Genomic DNA, 15,144 nt, shown 5'->3' with positions numbered 1-15,144 from the left:
TGACAAATGTCTATGTCCAACAATCCAACAACCAATGTCTGGCGGATAGATATTGGACGGAATTTATGAGAAAGTTTGTATTGTATTAAGTACCATTTAGTCATCGCTGGGAATATATGTATATGACTTACAAAATGTCGAGCAACGTTAATAATAAATTGAGCCCCAAAATAATTTCAATTTTAATAGTTTTGGTAAGTAAAAAATACCCAAATTATTAATCCCAACCGCACTAGAAATCGGTACACGTACCTATAATTGATTGTTGATTTTATGGTGTATTAGGAATAAGTAATTACACCACTACTATTAACAATGTTATTTTTTAGATTTGCCACAGTTTTTATAATCCAACTGATAGTGGGGCTGTTCAAATTACTCAAAGCAATTTAGATATGGTACTAGGTAAGCTCTTTTTAGTCCGTGTTTTCTTTAAAATTTGTACTCTTGCTAAATACCTTTTGTATTAATATTTAACTTTAAATTACAGCATCTAACGAAGTTGTGTTTATAAATTTTTATGCGGAATGGTGTAAGTTCAGCAACATGCTAATGCCGATTTTCGATGATGCGGCTGATGCGGTTACCAAAGAAGGTTATGATACAGGCAAAGTTGTTATGGGAAAGATAGACTGTGACAGAGAAGGTTCTGTAGCAACAAGGTTTCACATTACAAAGTATCCAACATTGAAACTCTTTCGCAATGGTCTTCCATCCAAGAAAGAATACAGAGGTATGTTTTCTCAATCATATATGTAGAAAAATTAGAACTGAAAAATTATAAATCTGTTTGTAAGGAAAGATAAAACCTTTCTTAGATTAATAATCAATTAAATTAATGACATGTATTTAATTAATTTTATGGTTTGTTAATTTGTATTCATTAAAATTCTATCAAATTCACAAATGTTAAATTTTATAATATCATCACCTTGTAATCTCATGGTCAGTTCATGGTCAGTTTTATAAGTATTATCAAACTTCAGTAAGTAATATCTTGTAAGTCAACAAAAGCTTAAGTTATTTATTAATTATTTACAACTTAATGAGATGAAATAATAGAAAATAAGTATTAAATAACCATACATCACCTAATCACTTATTATATTTTATTTATTATATTTTAAGGACAAAAATAAAGTTGAATAAAGAAAAAAATATATATATCAGACAAACATTTTTATGTGTGTAAACAAATGAAGTTTGTTCTGTATTTTCAAACAATGTCATTGTTTGTGTCTTTTGACATTGACTTTGCTTCTGTCCTTGCTTTAAACCTTATCACATGTTTAATGTAAGAAACCATTATAAAGGTAATAGATATAGATGGATGCTGGGAAACAAATGTTAAAATATTTTCTGGTACAGAAATAAAAGGCTCATGAAATAAAAAAAAATATAAAAACAATTGTTATAGTAATAGCAACTTCTAATTTTTTTTTAAATCTTATTCTATATGCAGCTTAAAGTGATTTTTTTTAGTTTTAAAATGTTTAAAAAATTTGCCAACCACTTTCACCTATTTTTGGCAATTATTTTAATACATTCACAGTATATATAAACCATTAATGCAATACTAAATAAAAATAAATTAACCAATTAAAAATAATAATATAAATATAGTGTGACAATGAACATGACATAAAAGTGATATTTATAACTTTATTTTCAGGACAACGGTCAGTTGAAGCATTCACAGAGTTTATCAAGAAACAGCTAACGGATCCCATTATTACTTTTGGCTCTTTGAAAGAGCTTCACAATTTGAGTGAAGAAAAGAGGCATATAATTGCATACATGGATAGAAGGGACCAGCCTGAATATGATGTGATCCGTAGGGTGGCTGCTAATCTTAAAGACGAGTGTGTCTTCCATGCTGGTTTTGGTGATGCTTCCCAGCAAATGCACCCACCAGGTACATAAAATATTTAACGTTTAAAGCTAAAGAATTTTTTTTAGTATCACTATTAATAAAATATATATCAGAAGGAACACATCGCAATATAATATTTGACTTGACTATTCACCAGTGGGCCTAAATCCCAAACAAATAATGTGTTTAATTAGATAATCGTTTTATTTCTCTTTGTCAACAGGTCAACCAATTGTCGTTTTTAGAGCTGATCGTAAAACTTCAACTGAACCTGACGAGACTTACCTTGGTTCATTGACCAGCTTTGATGAGTTATACAATTGGGTGCAAGAAAAGTGCATACCATTAGTCCGAGAGATCACTTTTGAGAATGCAGAGGAGCTTACAGAAGATGGATTGCCATTCCTGATCCTGTTCCACCATCCCACTGATACGGAAAGTGTGAAAAAATATAAGGAAATCATCAGTAGAGAGTTGTTGTCTGAAAAACGTATGTATATTATTTTTTTGGTTAAATATATCCTGAATGGAATGACTAGCAAATAATGATTGTCGTATTGTAATGAAGTAATTATTAAAAATTCAAATGCGCTAACCTCCAACGAAGGTGATATGTTCTAAGTAAAAATGTAAAGAAAAAAATTACAAACTTATGTATGATAATTTGACTGCAACAGTGTTTGTTTGTTTGTAAAATGTCTTATCAATTTGTCAGCTTTATCACATTTTGTTTATATATCTTCATTATCTAATACTAGTTGATTAGATTACAATCTGTGCGAAATTTTTACAACCAAATGGGAATGTTTAGAATTATTATACCTGATTCTAGTAATGTCCAATTTCCGAAAGCCATTTTAAACTTCTATTTAAAGAATACTTTGTTTATTTGACTGTTATTTTCGCTATGTATTTATCTTGTTATGAAATATATGGCTCAATTTACCTGTTTTTCTTTCCAGAAAATGTAAACTTCCTTACCGCTGATGGTGTGAGGTTTGAGCATCCATTACACCACTTGGGTAAATCTGTATCGGATCTGCCGCTGATAGCAATCGATTCTTTCCGCCACATGTACTTGTTCCCCAACTACAGTGATATGGAGAAGCCGGGAAAACTGAAGCAGTTCCTGCAAGATCTCTACTCTGGAAAACTTCACAGGTTAGTTAATAACAGTATAACAACAATGTATTTTTTTTTTTGTAAAAACATTTGGCAAGAGTATAGCAGCTTGTTTCTTTGGTGTTAAATATTAATATTTCTTTCAAATAAGGATATTGATGACCTTGATTTGTTAAATATCGTTAAAAAATACGGATTTAAAAAAATATTAATTCATTATAGACCCAGATAATAAAGAAATATTATTTCAGACAATATCATTTTTGTCGTCGGTGGTGGGTGGGAGCTTCGGTGGCTCAGGGGTTAAGCTCTTGACTTGCAATCTGTAGGTCCTGGATTCAAATCCCGCCATGTACCAATGTGTTTTTCTGGTTTCGATTTACATTTATCCGACGTTCTTACGGTGAAGGAAAACATCGTGATGCAACCTGCACATATCTGAGAAGAAATTCAAAGATATGTGTGAAGTCAACCCGCACTGGGCCAGTGTTGTTGACTATGGCCTAGTCAACCCTAAGTTAGGTTAGGCTCAGAGACCCTCGGTGGGAACGTATATTAAGCTAATGATGAATGATAAATTAGCTTTTTTCTGTTCAAACCTATTTGGGGGCTGTGAGGTCACAAGATAAAATAACCTTAAAAATGGCCCACAATATCAATTTTGTTTAAAATTCTTGTAATTGTTGTCACAGTTGCATGGAAACATCTGTTTTATGCTTGATTAATAATTAGATACGCTAAGAAGAGGCAATGTTAAATAAGTTATATGCAAAATAGGCCATAGACCGCTAGCATAATGTCAAAAATATTTTTTTAAAGATAAGGGGAAAATAATTTTTAATATACAAATCAATATGGTATATATGACTAATGCTATAAAAATATTGAATTTTTTTACGTGTCAAGTTTAACAAGTTCACTACCATATATATATATATATTAAAAGGTGGCAAACGAGCAAGCGTCCAACTGAATTTGTGAAATAGCAAAGCAACCGCTGCTCATAGATATCTGCAATTGCAAATGTGTTGCCTGCCTTTAATAGACAAAAAGAGAATATTTACCTTTCCTAAGTCACCTCATCTGTCAAATCCTTTTTATTTATTTATTTATTTTTATTTATTTCCCAGAGAGTTCCACTACGGTCCGGAGACACCTGAAGTGGTGAGCACAGATGTGAAGGTGACCACTCCACCAGAATCCACCTTTAAGAAATTAGCTCCGTCCAAAAACAGATACACTCTGCTCAGAGACGAGTTATAAGACTGTTGCAGTCTAGGTTTTGAAATTTAGAATAAGTCAAAGCCAACTAAAGGAGCGCTTTAGTAAAAATATCTCATCTCAATTTCTTTTTTTTTTTCTTTATACCCTTCTATTATTAAATTCGAAATAATCCTGTGGACAAAAATCTTCAAATAGGTTGTTATATGGTGAATAAAGCATTTATTATTACAATAATGTACGTAATTTTGACTTATTTATTAATGACAAAAATTTAGAAAGTTGTTATTTTAATACCATATAGTAGTTTTTTTTTAATTTGAACATTTCGGTTGTAACTTGTGATGTACAGATGAAATAACTTGTATGAAAAAGTTGATATCAAGAAATGCAAGTAATATAACTACTTGAATAAACCTAACTGAATTATACATTGATATTTTATTAGTGTCACGTTTTAAAAATAAAAATATAAACATAAATGTAAAAGTGTTTGATATCAATTGATTGTAATGTTTTTTTTCTCAATTTTTTTTTTTTTAGCGTCACTAATTTCAATTATATTTATGACTTATTCTGATACAAGTGACTATGAGCTGAGGAAATAAATTCATTTATTCTAAAATGTCGCCATTACCAACATTTTCATCAGAATCTTTACATTGGTTAAGCTTTAGGGGACAAAGATACAATTTTTTTTCTATATATATATATATGATCCTAATCAAGTAAATAACAGTAATGAATTTACTATATGTATAAAAAATATGAATATTATTCTTACCTTAAGCAAAAGTTCTAATGTATGTTGAGCTTTGATCACGATTTTTGCAGTAATATTATTTTTTTTTAAATAAATACGCCATATTATAAACAAAACGCTTGCAAAACAGACATAATCTAATTTTTCTATAATTATGTTAGCTTATTATTGTAAAACAAAAAAAATACGTCAAACTTAAAAGCAAAATTCAAGTGGGCTAAGGAATATAGTGGTGAGCCAAATCGTATTGTCACAGATTATATAGTGTTTTTTTTTTAAATAATAAGTATGATTGATACATTTTTTATACATTCGTACTTATATGGAGATAGTACCCACACGCAATAACATGAGACATGAGGGCACACGGGTTTGTAAAGGATGCAAATTTTTTTTTTCCTAACTCGAGGCTAACAAAAAACCTTGAGGTTCGTATTTCACACGCGTATTATTTAAAACATCAAATCCCTAACTGAATCATACAATTTAGTTATTTATTTTAAATGATATTTTTATCGTGTTAAAATTCCCCAGTATGTTTTTATGTAGATTATGTTTTTTTTTTCTAAATTTCATCTATAATAATATAAAAAATATTTGATTGTATGTTTGTTAGCATTGAATAGGCTCCGAAACTACTATACCTATTTGAAAAATTCTTTTACTGTTGGTATGCTACACTATCCGGGTGACGCAGGCTATATTAATTACTATATCTTTTAATTCTGTGCGGTTTAAGTCGCGGACAACTGTTAGTTTTTAATAATATCACAAATTCTTCATAACTCTGAAGAAAATTAACAATATTTATTAAAACAAAATATAATTAACAAAATTAATAACCAATATTTCAAAGCATTATTCTTATTTAGTATTTATTTTAGCAAGTTTATTAAAGTCGTTTATTTGATCACTTTTCGTAATATTTAGTCTAAATTGATATATTATAGTTGTAATTATAGTCGTTTCATTTTACATTAAATATAAGGAATTTTTGTATAAGATTGCATTTTCACTAATTAGTATATTTATATAGTTCTAATTTCCCATAACGCTCTATTAAGCTTACAAGTAACATCGTATTAAAATATAAAGTACTATAATTCTCAGTTTTGGTGATTTGATATACTACACAATGCAAATCTATAATCTTAATATGTCTTATTCAATTTTTTTTAATATTCAATGCTTTCTTGTATTTATTCAAGTTCAGAAACTTATTTTTAACCTAATAGGAATAGAAGATTTAATACATTTTTTTTCTTTATTGACATAATTATAAACTAAGTTTTGAAAATTCAACTACATGTTAATGTACTTACTACTTGTAATACGGGCAATGTTTTTTTGGATTAGTTCAGTCTATTTGATATACAATATAGTGTATTGCTTAATCTTTCGTGAAATATAGTAATAAATTAATTAAGTACGACTTAAGTCACATATGATCGTTCAATAACGGCACCGATTAGTTTCGGACTTGTCGGGGTTCTATCTTCAGGGCGAGTGTTTATTTTGAGAACTTCTCGGTCGCGTCGCTTCTCGCACTCAGTGCGATCGTACATGAGTGAAGCCTTAGTTAATTTATTAGTGTATTGCTGTTTATTGTGATTATATATTACAACTGTAATTTATTGTATATACGTAAAATAACTTTTCATGAATTGCACAACATATTTTCCATTTTTACAACTTTTTCGGATCCCTTAATTTTTTTTTTTTTGAATAATCTGCCTAGTATTTTCTAGTTCATTTTTTCTCATCGGCGTTTTTTATTTACGTTTCTAGGGAATTATTACAGAAAAAGTAACAAGTTCTTTTTTTAAGACAGTCTATCTGGTTATTATTTTGTAATTTAGTTATTATAATTATCGTTCAATGAATATATATTTTGTCTGTATTTTCTAGTAAAATCACAAAAGTCCTTATTATCTTTACTTATTATTATCTATATTTGTATGAACGTAAAATGTACAAAATGTGTATGTTATTGAGTCGTGTGCGTAATAAATTTTTGAACTTTGAATTCATGTTTTTTATTTGAAATCACAACATTTTTAATGTTTTTTAAAAGAGAAGGGGGCAAACGAGTAGCGGGAACACCAAGGTGTTCATCTACGCCCATTGACATTTGCAATACCAGAGGAATCTTAGATGCATTGCCGGCCTTTGAGATGGTGATACGCTCGATTCTTGAAGGACCCTAAGTCTTAGCGATTTGGAAATACCGCCGAGGACAGACTATTCCACAACGCGGAAGTACGAGGTAGAAAGCTACGCGAAAACCCCACGGTTGTGGATGTAATTTTTCTTTGGTAGTAAATAAACGTTATGATATCTGGCATCATTCATTACTAACGGATTGGCTTTTGTTTTAAGCCTATTCTGAGTAGAAATTAGGAAAACCAAATAATCATTTAAAAAGTTTTCAGCGACATTTTCTCTTATTAAAAATATTTCAATATGAAATTAAATGAAAACAACTAAATGCAACAAAACAAAATAGATACGCGAACTTATTTTATGACATAAGCACATGTTGACAAAAAAAATGGTAACATTTCATAGCCTCGTCGAGTCGAGTCCGATTTGCGGAGTGTCAAATGCGGCATTAACTGTCTCAGATATCTTTGCCAAAAAGATGTGTTGTGTTAAACAAACTGCGCCCGAGATGCCGATTTTAGTTATGAAGGGCAATTTCGGCTGTCAGTGTTTAGAAAGAAGTATGTTTGAAGACCGCCGCCACTCGACGGGGCGCCAGCGCTACGCGGAATTTTCTTACCTACTTTGTAACCGAATTGATATCCTTGTGAAGTTTTGTAAAAGTAAACTTTGTCATGATTATTCTTTCATTTTCGTTGATTTGATTAACTAATTAATAAATAATATTTGAAGATGATTTTACTATATCATATAGATTAAAAATTTTAACAATCCCGTCAACTACATACATCTGCAACTTAAGTAGTAAAAATGTTTTATAGCCAATTGGCTATAAAAGATTGCACTGAGAAACATTTTTAAAATTGTGTAAGTTCGCACGATGTCACGTTTTTTAGCGATGCGTTAAAATCATATTATATTTTTTTTTTTACAAAATTTTAACACTGATGTTGGCTTACAAAAGGCTTACAAAAGCTGTTCTTTGGAGTGCGAACCTGTACGTCACTTATTGTTGCGAACAGGTACTTGGGGATATCTTGTTACACTTTGACAATGACGACACACCAATGTTCACTCCTTGCCTTCCACTTGCACAAAATCGTGCGGAATTCCGATCAGATAACACTCGCGTCCGTTTCTTAACAAAGCTTTTATAGATACATACGAGCTTTTTAAGTTATGCTTCCTTTTTTTCAAAACACATATTGCAATGTAAAGATCATTTTTCCTCAATTGTACTTTGTGATCACCTTTTTATTAAAAAAATTGATTTAAATATTTTGTGGATTCAAATTACACCTTTCTTTAAAATTTTCTATAATGTAAAAAAAACTTAAAATATTCAATTTCTAATTAATTGATCAATTTTAGGTCTTAGGCCCACTAATAAATCTAGACCTATATAGGCAAGATTAACCGTAAGCTGCTTAGATTATATATACTAATATTATAGGTAAAAAAGAAAGGTATGATTGTTTGTTCGCATTGAATAGACTCCGAAACTACTGAACCTGTGACATATGCTATAATTATTACTAATTATTTTATTTTTATTTCGCGCGATCGAAGTCATGGACAACTGGGATTATTATAAATATGTAATCGAACGTGAGCTGTGACTATTTCTGCCTACGTCTCTCATACAAATCATTTCAACAAATAAAACGGCACCAAAAGAAATTATAAATCGCCTAAATTAAATAATGTAATTAGTAACCTAGAGAAATAGAGTCAGTCTTTATTATCTTTTAAATTAATCTTTTATCTTAACCGTTCGTCTTTACCATGTTATTTTTTTAAATATCAATTGCATAGATCGGTGTTGCATTCATCTAACCGTGGGTGCCGCGGGCGCTCTACAATGGTTGCAACTCGACACCATCGCCGGTATTTTGTACAAATCTCAATAAAGCGAATTGAGCTGAATGAGTCGGAACGCCAAAAGACAGGAAGTGAAGGACAACAACGCTCGATCGAACCAATTACCCGCCCACGACACACGAAACCAGTAATTAGTGTAAAATATCCGACTACTGAGCGGAAGTGTGCCGCTGCATGGACAACTGAAAAAGATTTTATAGTAAAGATGTGGGCGATCGCTATAGTTTTTTTTTGCTGTATCTTGTAAGATGATAAGCTGATTACTCCTCTAATAATTTGTCATATATGTAGCTACAATAATTTTTGATTAACTTTCACATCGCATTTACTTTTCACAATAAATAAATATAAAGCGTGACTCGAACTTGGAACTTTTCGATGTTACAGATCTTGATGTCTGTAAGAAGGGTTCGTTCAGCGGCAAATGTCTCACATCAGACTCGAAGCTAAGAACCTAAAAAATATCAGACAGACTGAAGCAATAAAATTTCGTTTGCACTAAAAAATCTTTCTTAACAATAGTTCGCCAACTAGATAAAAGAATAACAGAACAAATACACTTCATAATACGCATTAATAAATAAAAAAAGGTTTTATGACTTGTAATACAGAAGCACTATGATTGTCCGTCGTTTTCACTGTCAATGCGATGGTTTGTCAAAGTTTTTTTTTTGGCATAAAGACAGTGGATGGCATGTTAGATTTATGGCGTGAGGCGAACGATCATAGGACATTAGTAGCCGTCATTGTCCGCTACATGTGGCCTTTGTGCGTCGGCACAGAAGCTGTCGGGTTTTGTGCGAAGCCAAACATCGATCTCTATTGTTCTATGGTCTAACAAGCTTGTCGACAGGTTATTGCATTTGTGATTTTCAAAAGGAGTAAGCGTAGATAATGTTAAGTTGTTAAGATACTTATTGTATGTTTTCCTTTTTTTATATATCCACAGAAGTAAATTAGTAAGTAGACATGCATACACTGAAGTTAGAGTATTTTGTCAAAGAGATTTTATCTTCTTATTTCTAGTCTGACCATGACTAAAGTGATGTCTTAAAGAGTAAGAAATATATAGTTACTCGAAGTATCGAACTGTTTTGTCATCATCAGCACACTATACGTTTCCACTAAGTGGCTTGGAGCCTACACTAAGTCAGGGTGACTAGGCCATAGTCAACCACGCTGGCCAAGTGCAGGTTGGTTGACTTCATACATATCTTTTGAATTTCTTCGCTGATGTGTAGGTTGCAACACAATGTTTTCCTTCACCGTAAGAACGTCTGATAACTATTTCGTCGCTCTTCTTAAAACCTTATCATTCTTTGAGAATTGATCCTCTATATCAAAGACTTGAATCAAGCTAGCTTAATTCGTAGATAACGTAGCGGCAATTTTAAATGGTACAGGAATACAATCGTAAAATTAGGTAATTAAAACGAAAGATAAGTGTATTTTAATATTATAAACACTAAACATGAAATTTCAAACTGACGCTTTGCGTATTATTTTTAGTTAACAACTTATTGGTCATCCACAGTTCTCAAGGCATACTAATAACTTATTATTGTCATAAGTCCGTCTTATCTTACATCTGTATGGGAATACAATTAAAGAAATCTTTTAAATAAGAAAAGGTAACATAGTCTGATCGGTGCGAGAGAGCGGTAAAACAAAAGCGAGCAAGGCAAACGATTTAACAAACTGCCATATTTTAACAACGTGTAATTAAAGGTTTGGCCCCGCTCGAATATGCATAAATCATACGTCAGCAGCGAACTGCCGACCGAAATAGAGAACAAAATTAAAAACATTAATGCGCCTGGGAGTTTGGAAAGAAAAACAATAAATAAATAGTCTGTGAAGAGATAGTCTTTGCTCCGTTAGAGAGAGATAGATGTATATAATTATATTCGTTTGAATATTTTATAAAATATTCTGACAATAAAGTGTATATAACAAGTTAAAAATATTAATGAAACATTAAATATATATCCGGGATATACATTATTCAGGTGAGCCATTAAGCTTCGTTTTTCATAATGGATCGAATATTAAAAGAATGGGTACAACACTAAATGTCTACAGATATTAACAATCAATCATCATTGTTATCATAGATTAGTGTCGGAAGTGAAGATTTACAACATAAAAAGAGTTTAAATGGGTTACCATAATCTCAGTTACCAAGTATTAAGGAGTGGAGGAACTAAATAATCAAGATGCTACATTGACAAAAATTGACAAATAGAATACCTCTGTTGTTATCTGTCAAATGATTTGAGGGAAGCAAAAACCACACGACCTCTACACCGCCGTTGTATTTGATTGGCGGCGCATTTTCAACTCTATATCAGTAACTGACTGAGAATAATCCTGTAGTCTAAGAAAAGACCATACTCGCGATTCTAAGATTAGTAGAAATACTGCGCGAGACAATTGATTCTACAAAGCAGTTATGTAACAAGTTGGTACTAAAACTTTTATGTACGTAAATTTAACAATATAAGTTTTTCAATTATTGAAAACATGGTATGTGTCTAAAAAGGCCGTAAACTTCCTGTAAACAACTAATAATCCTGTTATAAAAGAAAATAACTATATTTACTATCGTGTTATTATTTTAAATTAGTGATTGCCCGCGAACTCGACAGCGCGGAATTAATTAAAATAGTATTAGCTATCTTCCAGTAAAAGTGCAGTCAAAATCGGTCCAGCACTTTCGGTGATTATCCGGTACAAACTCGGATTTGTGAACAGAAATACTGACAAAAAAATGCTTTTTCGTTATAGGCAACGCACATACACTATGTTCACGAAATATGATTTTTCCAATATTACATAAAGAGATTCCAAGTTTATTAATATGTATAGATTAAGATAAAAATACAAAGTAGATTTTACAACATACCTAGAATTTGTTGAAATGTTTGAAGCGAGAGAGGTGTGTCAGGATCGCAACAAATGGAGGTCTGTGGTCTCTGCCTACCCCTCTGGGTTACGGGCTCACGCCCGATTATATTATTGGTGTGGTTGATGTTTCTTTATTAGATGTATATGTATAACCAATGTTAGATACTATGTACGTAACACTTGCTACAAAACTTAACTAAGGTAAGGACTGAAAACAAAGCCTTGTTGTTGTGTCAAATTAAGTGTAAACGTAACCTTTGAGTGTCGGCGTTGCTTTTCAATCGTGTTGCTTTCACATAAGATTTCGGGTCGTAGAGTCATAATTCACGGGCGGGGCGAGGTGTGTCGAAGGCTGCGCCGGGCGGGGAACGCGCGGGGTGTGCGGGGTACGCGGGGGGTCTCTCCGGGCCGGGGTGCGCGCGCGCCGCCCGAGGGGCGCCCGAGGGGCCGGGGCGAGGTGACAACCGCTCGTTACGTCTATCCCAAGCCAGTTATTAAAAACGTCTCGGCGCGAACGGTGCGCCGCCCTGTAATTATCCAGTTGAGAGTTTCGATCGCGTAACGTTGTCACCACCGTCGCCGGCATGCAGTACGTGGACCCGCCCGCGCCCGCGCCCTCGCAACAGGTTCGTCCGCCCGCCCACGCCTTCTTTTAGCCGCTTCATTGTATTTAATTTATTTTTAATGACAGTAATTTCAAACTTTTATAGAGTTAAAAAGAAAATGGTGTTTTAAATTCTAATTCCCATTAAATCATTGAATATAGCTGAAATAAGTGTAAGTTGTTAAAAGTAAGTGATTGTTACAGATGATGAATATGATGGGTGGCTATGGGTGTGGATACGGTCGGGGAGATACGCTGTCACCCGCTTCGGATCTGTCAACGTGCAGCAGCGCGTCCTCAGGCGCATGGTGCGGGGCGGCGCCACCAGGCTGGCGCGACCTGCCGCACTACGCCACGCAGTACCCCGCCTATTGGCCGCCTGCGGCCGCCGCCGCTGTCGCCGAAGATGCTCGTGACCTACAGAGACGCTGCGCTAAGTGCCGGTGTCCCAATTGCCTTACGGAGGCTGCTGGCTTCGGCCCCAACTACGGGAAAGACGGCTCCAAAAGAGAACACGTCTGTCACGTGCCCGGCTGCGGCAAAGTGTATGGCAAGACTTCGCATCTAAAGGCACATCTCCGGTGGCACACCGGTGAGCGACCTTTCGTCTGCAATTGGCTCTTTTGCGGCAAACGATTCACCCGCTCCGACGAGCTGCAGAGACACCTCCGTACGCACACCGGTGAAAAGAGATTCGCATGTCAATTGTGCTCGAAGAGATTCATGCGATCTGATCATCTGGCGAAACATGTGAAGACTCACGCGAACACATCACGAAAAACTAAGAAAACGAAAGAAGACGATAAAGAAGAGACAACCAAGAATGAAAAAGAACAAAACGGAATAATGCAGAATGAAACAGTACCTTCTGTATCTATTGGCAGTACTAATTACGGTAGTGTTCCCGCAACTGTTCCCGGAGATCAAAAGCAGCAAGCTACATTGAGTTACGGTGCACTCGGCGCGCCCACGAATCCTGTGAATGTTTATAACACCAGTGCGGTATTCGGTAGTAGCGGTGTACCTACTAATGGCTGGTACCCGGAAGTTCACCAGGACGCTTTTTATGGGAGAACTTCTATGCGGGATCATCGATTCTACCAACAGTACCCTGCTCCCCTGGGAAGCTATCAGTGCGCCGCGAAGAATAACTACACGATGTTTCACGGGCATTACAATTTGCAACCACCAGTTGCTATTGGACAATAGAAGTGCCTTTCAATGTGATCCAGCATGTTTCTAAAGTGACAGTCATTATGTAAATATTTCTTGAACATTGGCAAGTTAATGTTGAAAGTTTTTGTTAAGTTACCATACGATTTAATGTGATGTATTGCCAAGTTATGCCTTAAAAAGTTCGTAGGTGAGGGTTAATGTTATTTTTCAAATATATTTTCATGTAAAATAAAATGATTGAAACATATTTTTTTGTTTTGTTTCCTATATTTCGTATAACGTTAACTTTAAATAATATAAAAATTTACATATTAAAAATACTTTTTAATTACATACTTGTTTTACATCACTTTATTTATCGGCAATTGCCGTCATCATAACAACCTTAATTCAGATTCTAAAACGAATAAATAAATTATAGACATAAAATCGAATAGGAAATATCAAATAGTTTTTGATGTGTAAAGAACAATATTTTCTTTTTTATAACAAACGTACTCTTAAAGACTTAACTATAAAAGGTATCATATGTAGTACAAAGGTGCGATTGCTCGTTTATGTCTTTTCCATGAAAAAAATTATATCAATATTGGCGTTTTACATATTTTTTCATCTTGTATATAAAAGTAAATAGCACATTTTCGTTCCCCTTTTTCAAGTATTATGTTAAATGTACTTGGCAATTAAACATAATCTTTTCTACCGTGAGTCGCAGTCTTAAGTAAAAATTACGCTTAGGTACTTACTAAAAATGAAAAATATAACAGATGCAAAGTAATATTTTATATATCTTAAAAATGAAATGAGATCAAATAAGGACAAAGGGGGTTCTAAACTTTACACAAATATTCAAAAAAATAAAACATAAATGTTCAGTTTTTTAAAAAGAAATTGTGAAATAAATATTACGAGTATTTGAGAAGAATGTTCATGTAAAGTACGAGTTGTAATTATGATTTTTTTCTTAAGAATCAATAAGTAAGAAAATTTAAGTTTTTTTTATGTGGGGTCAAGTAATTGGATAATTTGCCACTGATACCTAAGGTTTACTACAATTTAATCTCAAGCAGTTCCTAAGCTTTGTCTTTAAATTTACGATTTTAAAACAGATCCTCTGTTGTCCTTTTTATTTTTCAGTTATGACTATGTGGTTCATTAAGGTCATTAGGTTTGAGTAAGCATATTTCCAAGTTATCTGTAGGACACGTTCTTTCTGTCGATGTAGTTAAAAAACTTAAAACTGTTTGTTTTTGTATGTGGTTAGTTTGTTGTAGGGTTAATATTGACTGTACTCAATTAGTGTAAAAGTTAACTGACCTCAAAATGCAAAATAATTGATATTGATTTACAAAGATTGTAATCGGTAGCTTATTAACTTGCTTTGTTTTTATTTACTCCGATCGCTTTGAGATTATGTACTGTAGTATGTTAGAT

The 15,144-nt window shown here is 33.1% G+C and overlaps 2 protein-coding genes across 2 annotated transcripts; both read left to right on the top strand.

Annotated features, from left to right (window-relative positions):
* Window positions 1-29: 29 nt before the first annotated feature.
* LOC106718542 (endoplasmic reticulum resident protein 44) lies at window positions 30-4,388 on the top strand. Its single transcript, XM_014512659.2, has 7 exons — window positions 30-194; window positions 330-405; window positions 491-733; window positions 1,673-1,915; window positions 2,097-2,363; window positions 2,836-3,034; window positions 4,126-4,388. Exons 1-7 carry the CDS (start codon window positions 117-119, stop codon window positions 4,256-4,258), a joined length of 1,239 nt encoding a protein of 412 aa, XP_014368145.2. The 5' UTR covers window positions 30-116; the 3' UTR covers window positions 4,259-4,388.
* Window positions 4,389-12,451: 8,063 nt separating this feature from the next.
* LOC106718568 (transcription factor Sp5) lies at window positions 12,452-13,759 on the top strand. The gene is made up of 2 exons (XM_014512705.2): window positions 12,452-12,556; window positions 12,739-13,759. Exons 1-2 carry the CDS (start codon window positions 12,515-12,517, stop codon window positions 13,741-13,743), a joined length of 1,047 nt encoding a protein of 348 aa, XP_014368191.1. The 5' UTR covers window positions 12,452-12,514; the 3' UTR covers window positions 13,744-13,759.
* The last annotated feature ends 1,385 nt before the right edge of the window (window positions 13,760-15,144 follow it).

Source organism: Papilio machaon, chromosome 4 (genome assembly GCF_912999745.1).
Source record: "Papilio machaon chromosome 4, ilPapMach1.1, whole genome shotgun sequence".
In the NCBI taxonomy this organism is placed as follows: Eukaryota; Metazoa; Arthropoda; class Insecta; order Lepidoptera; family Papilionidae; genus Papilio; species Papilio machaon.
Note: the sequence above shows the minus strand (reverse complement) of the source record. Positions and strands in the feature narration are given on the sequence as shown.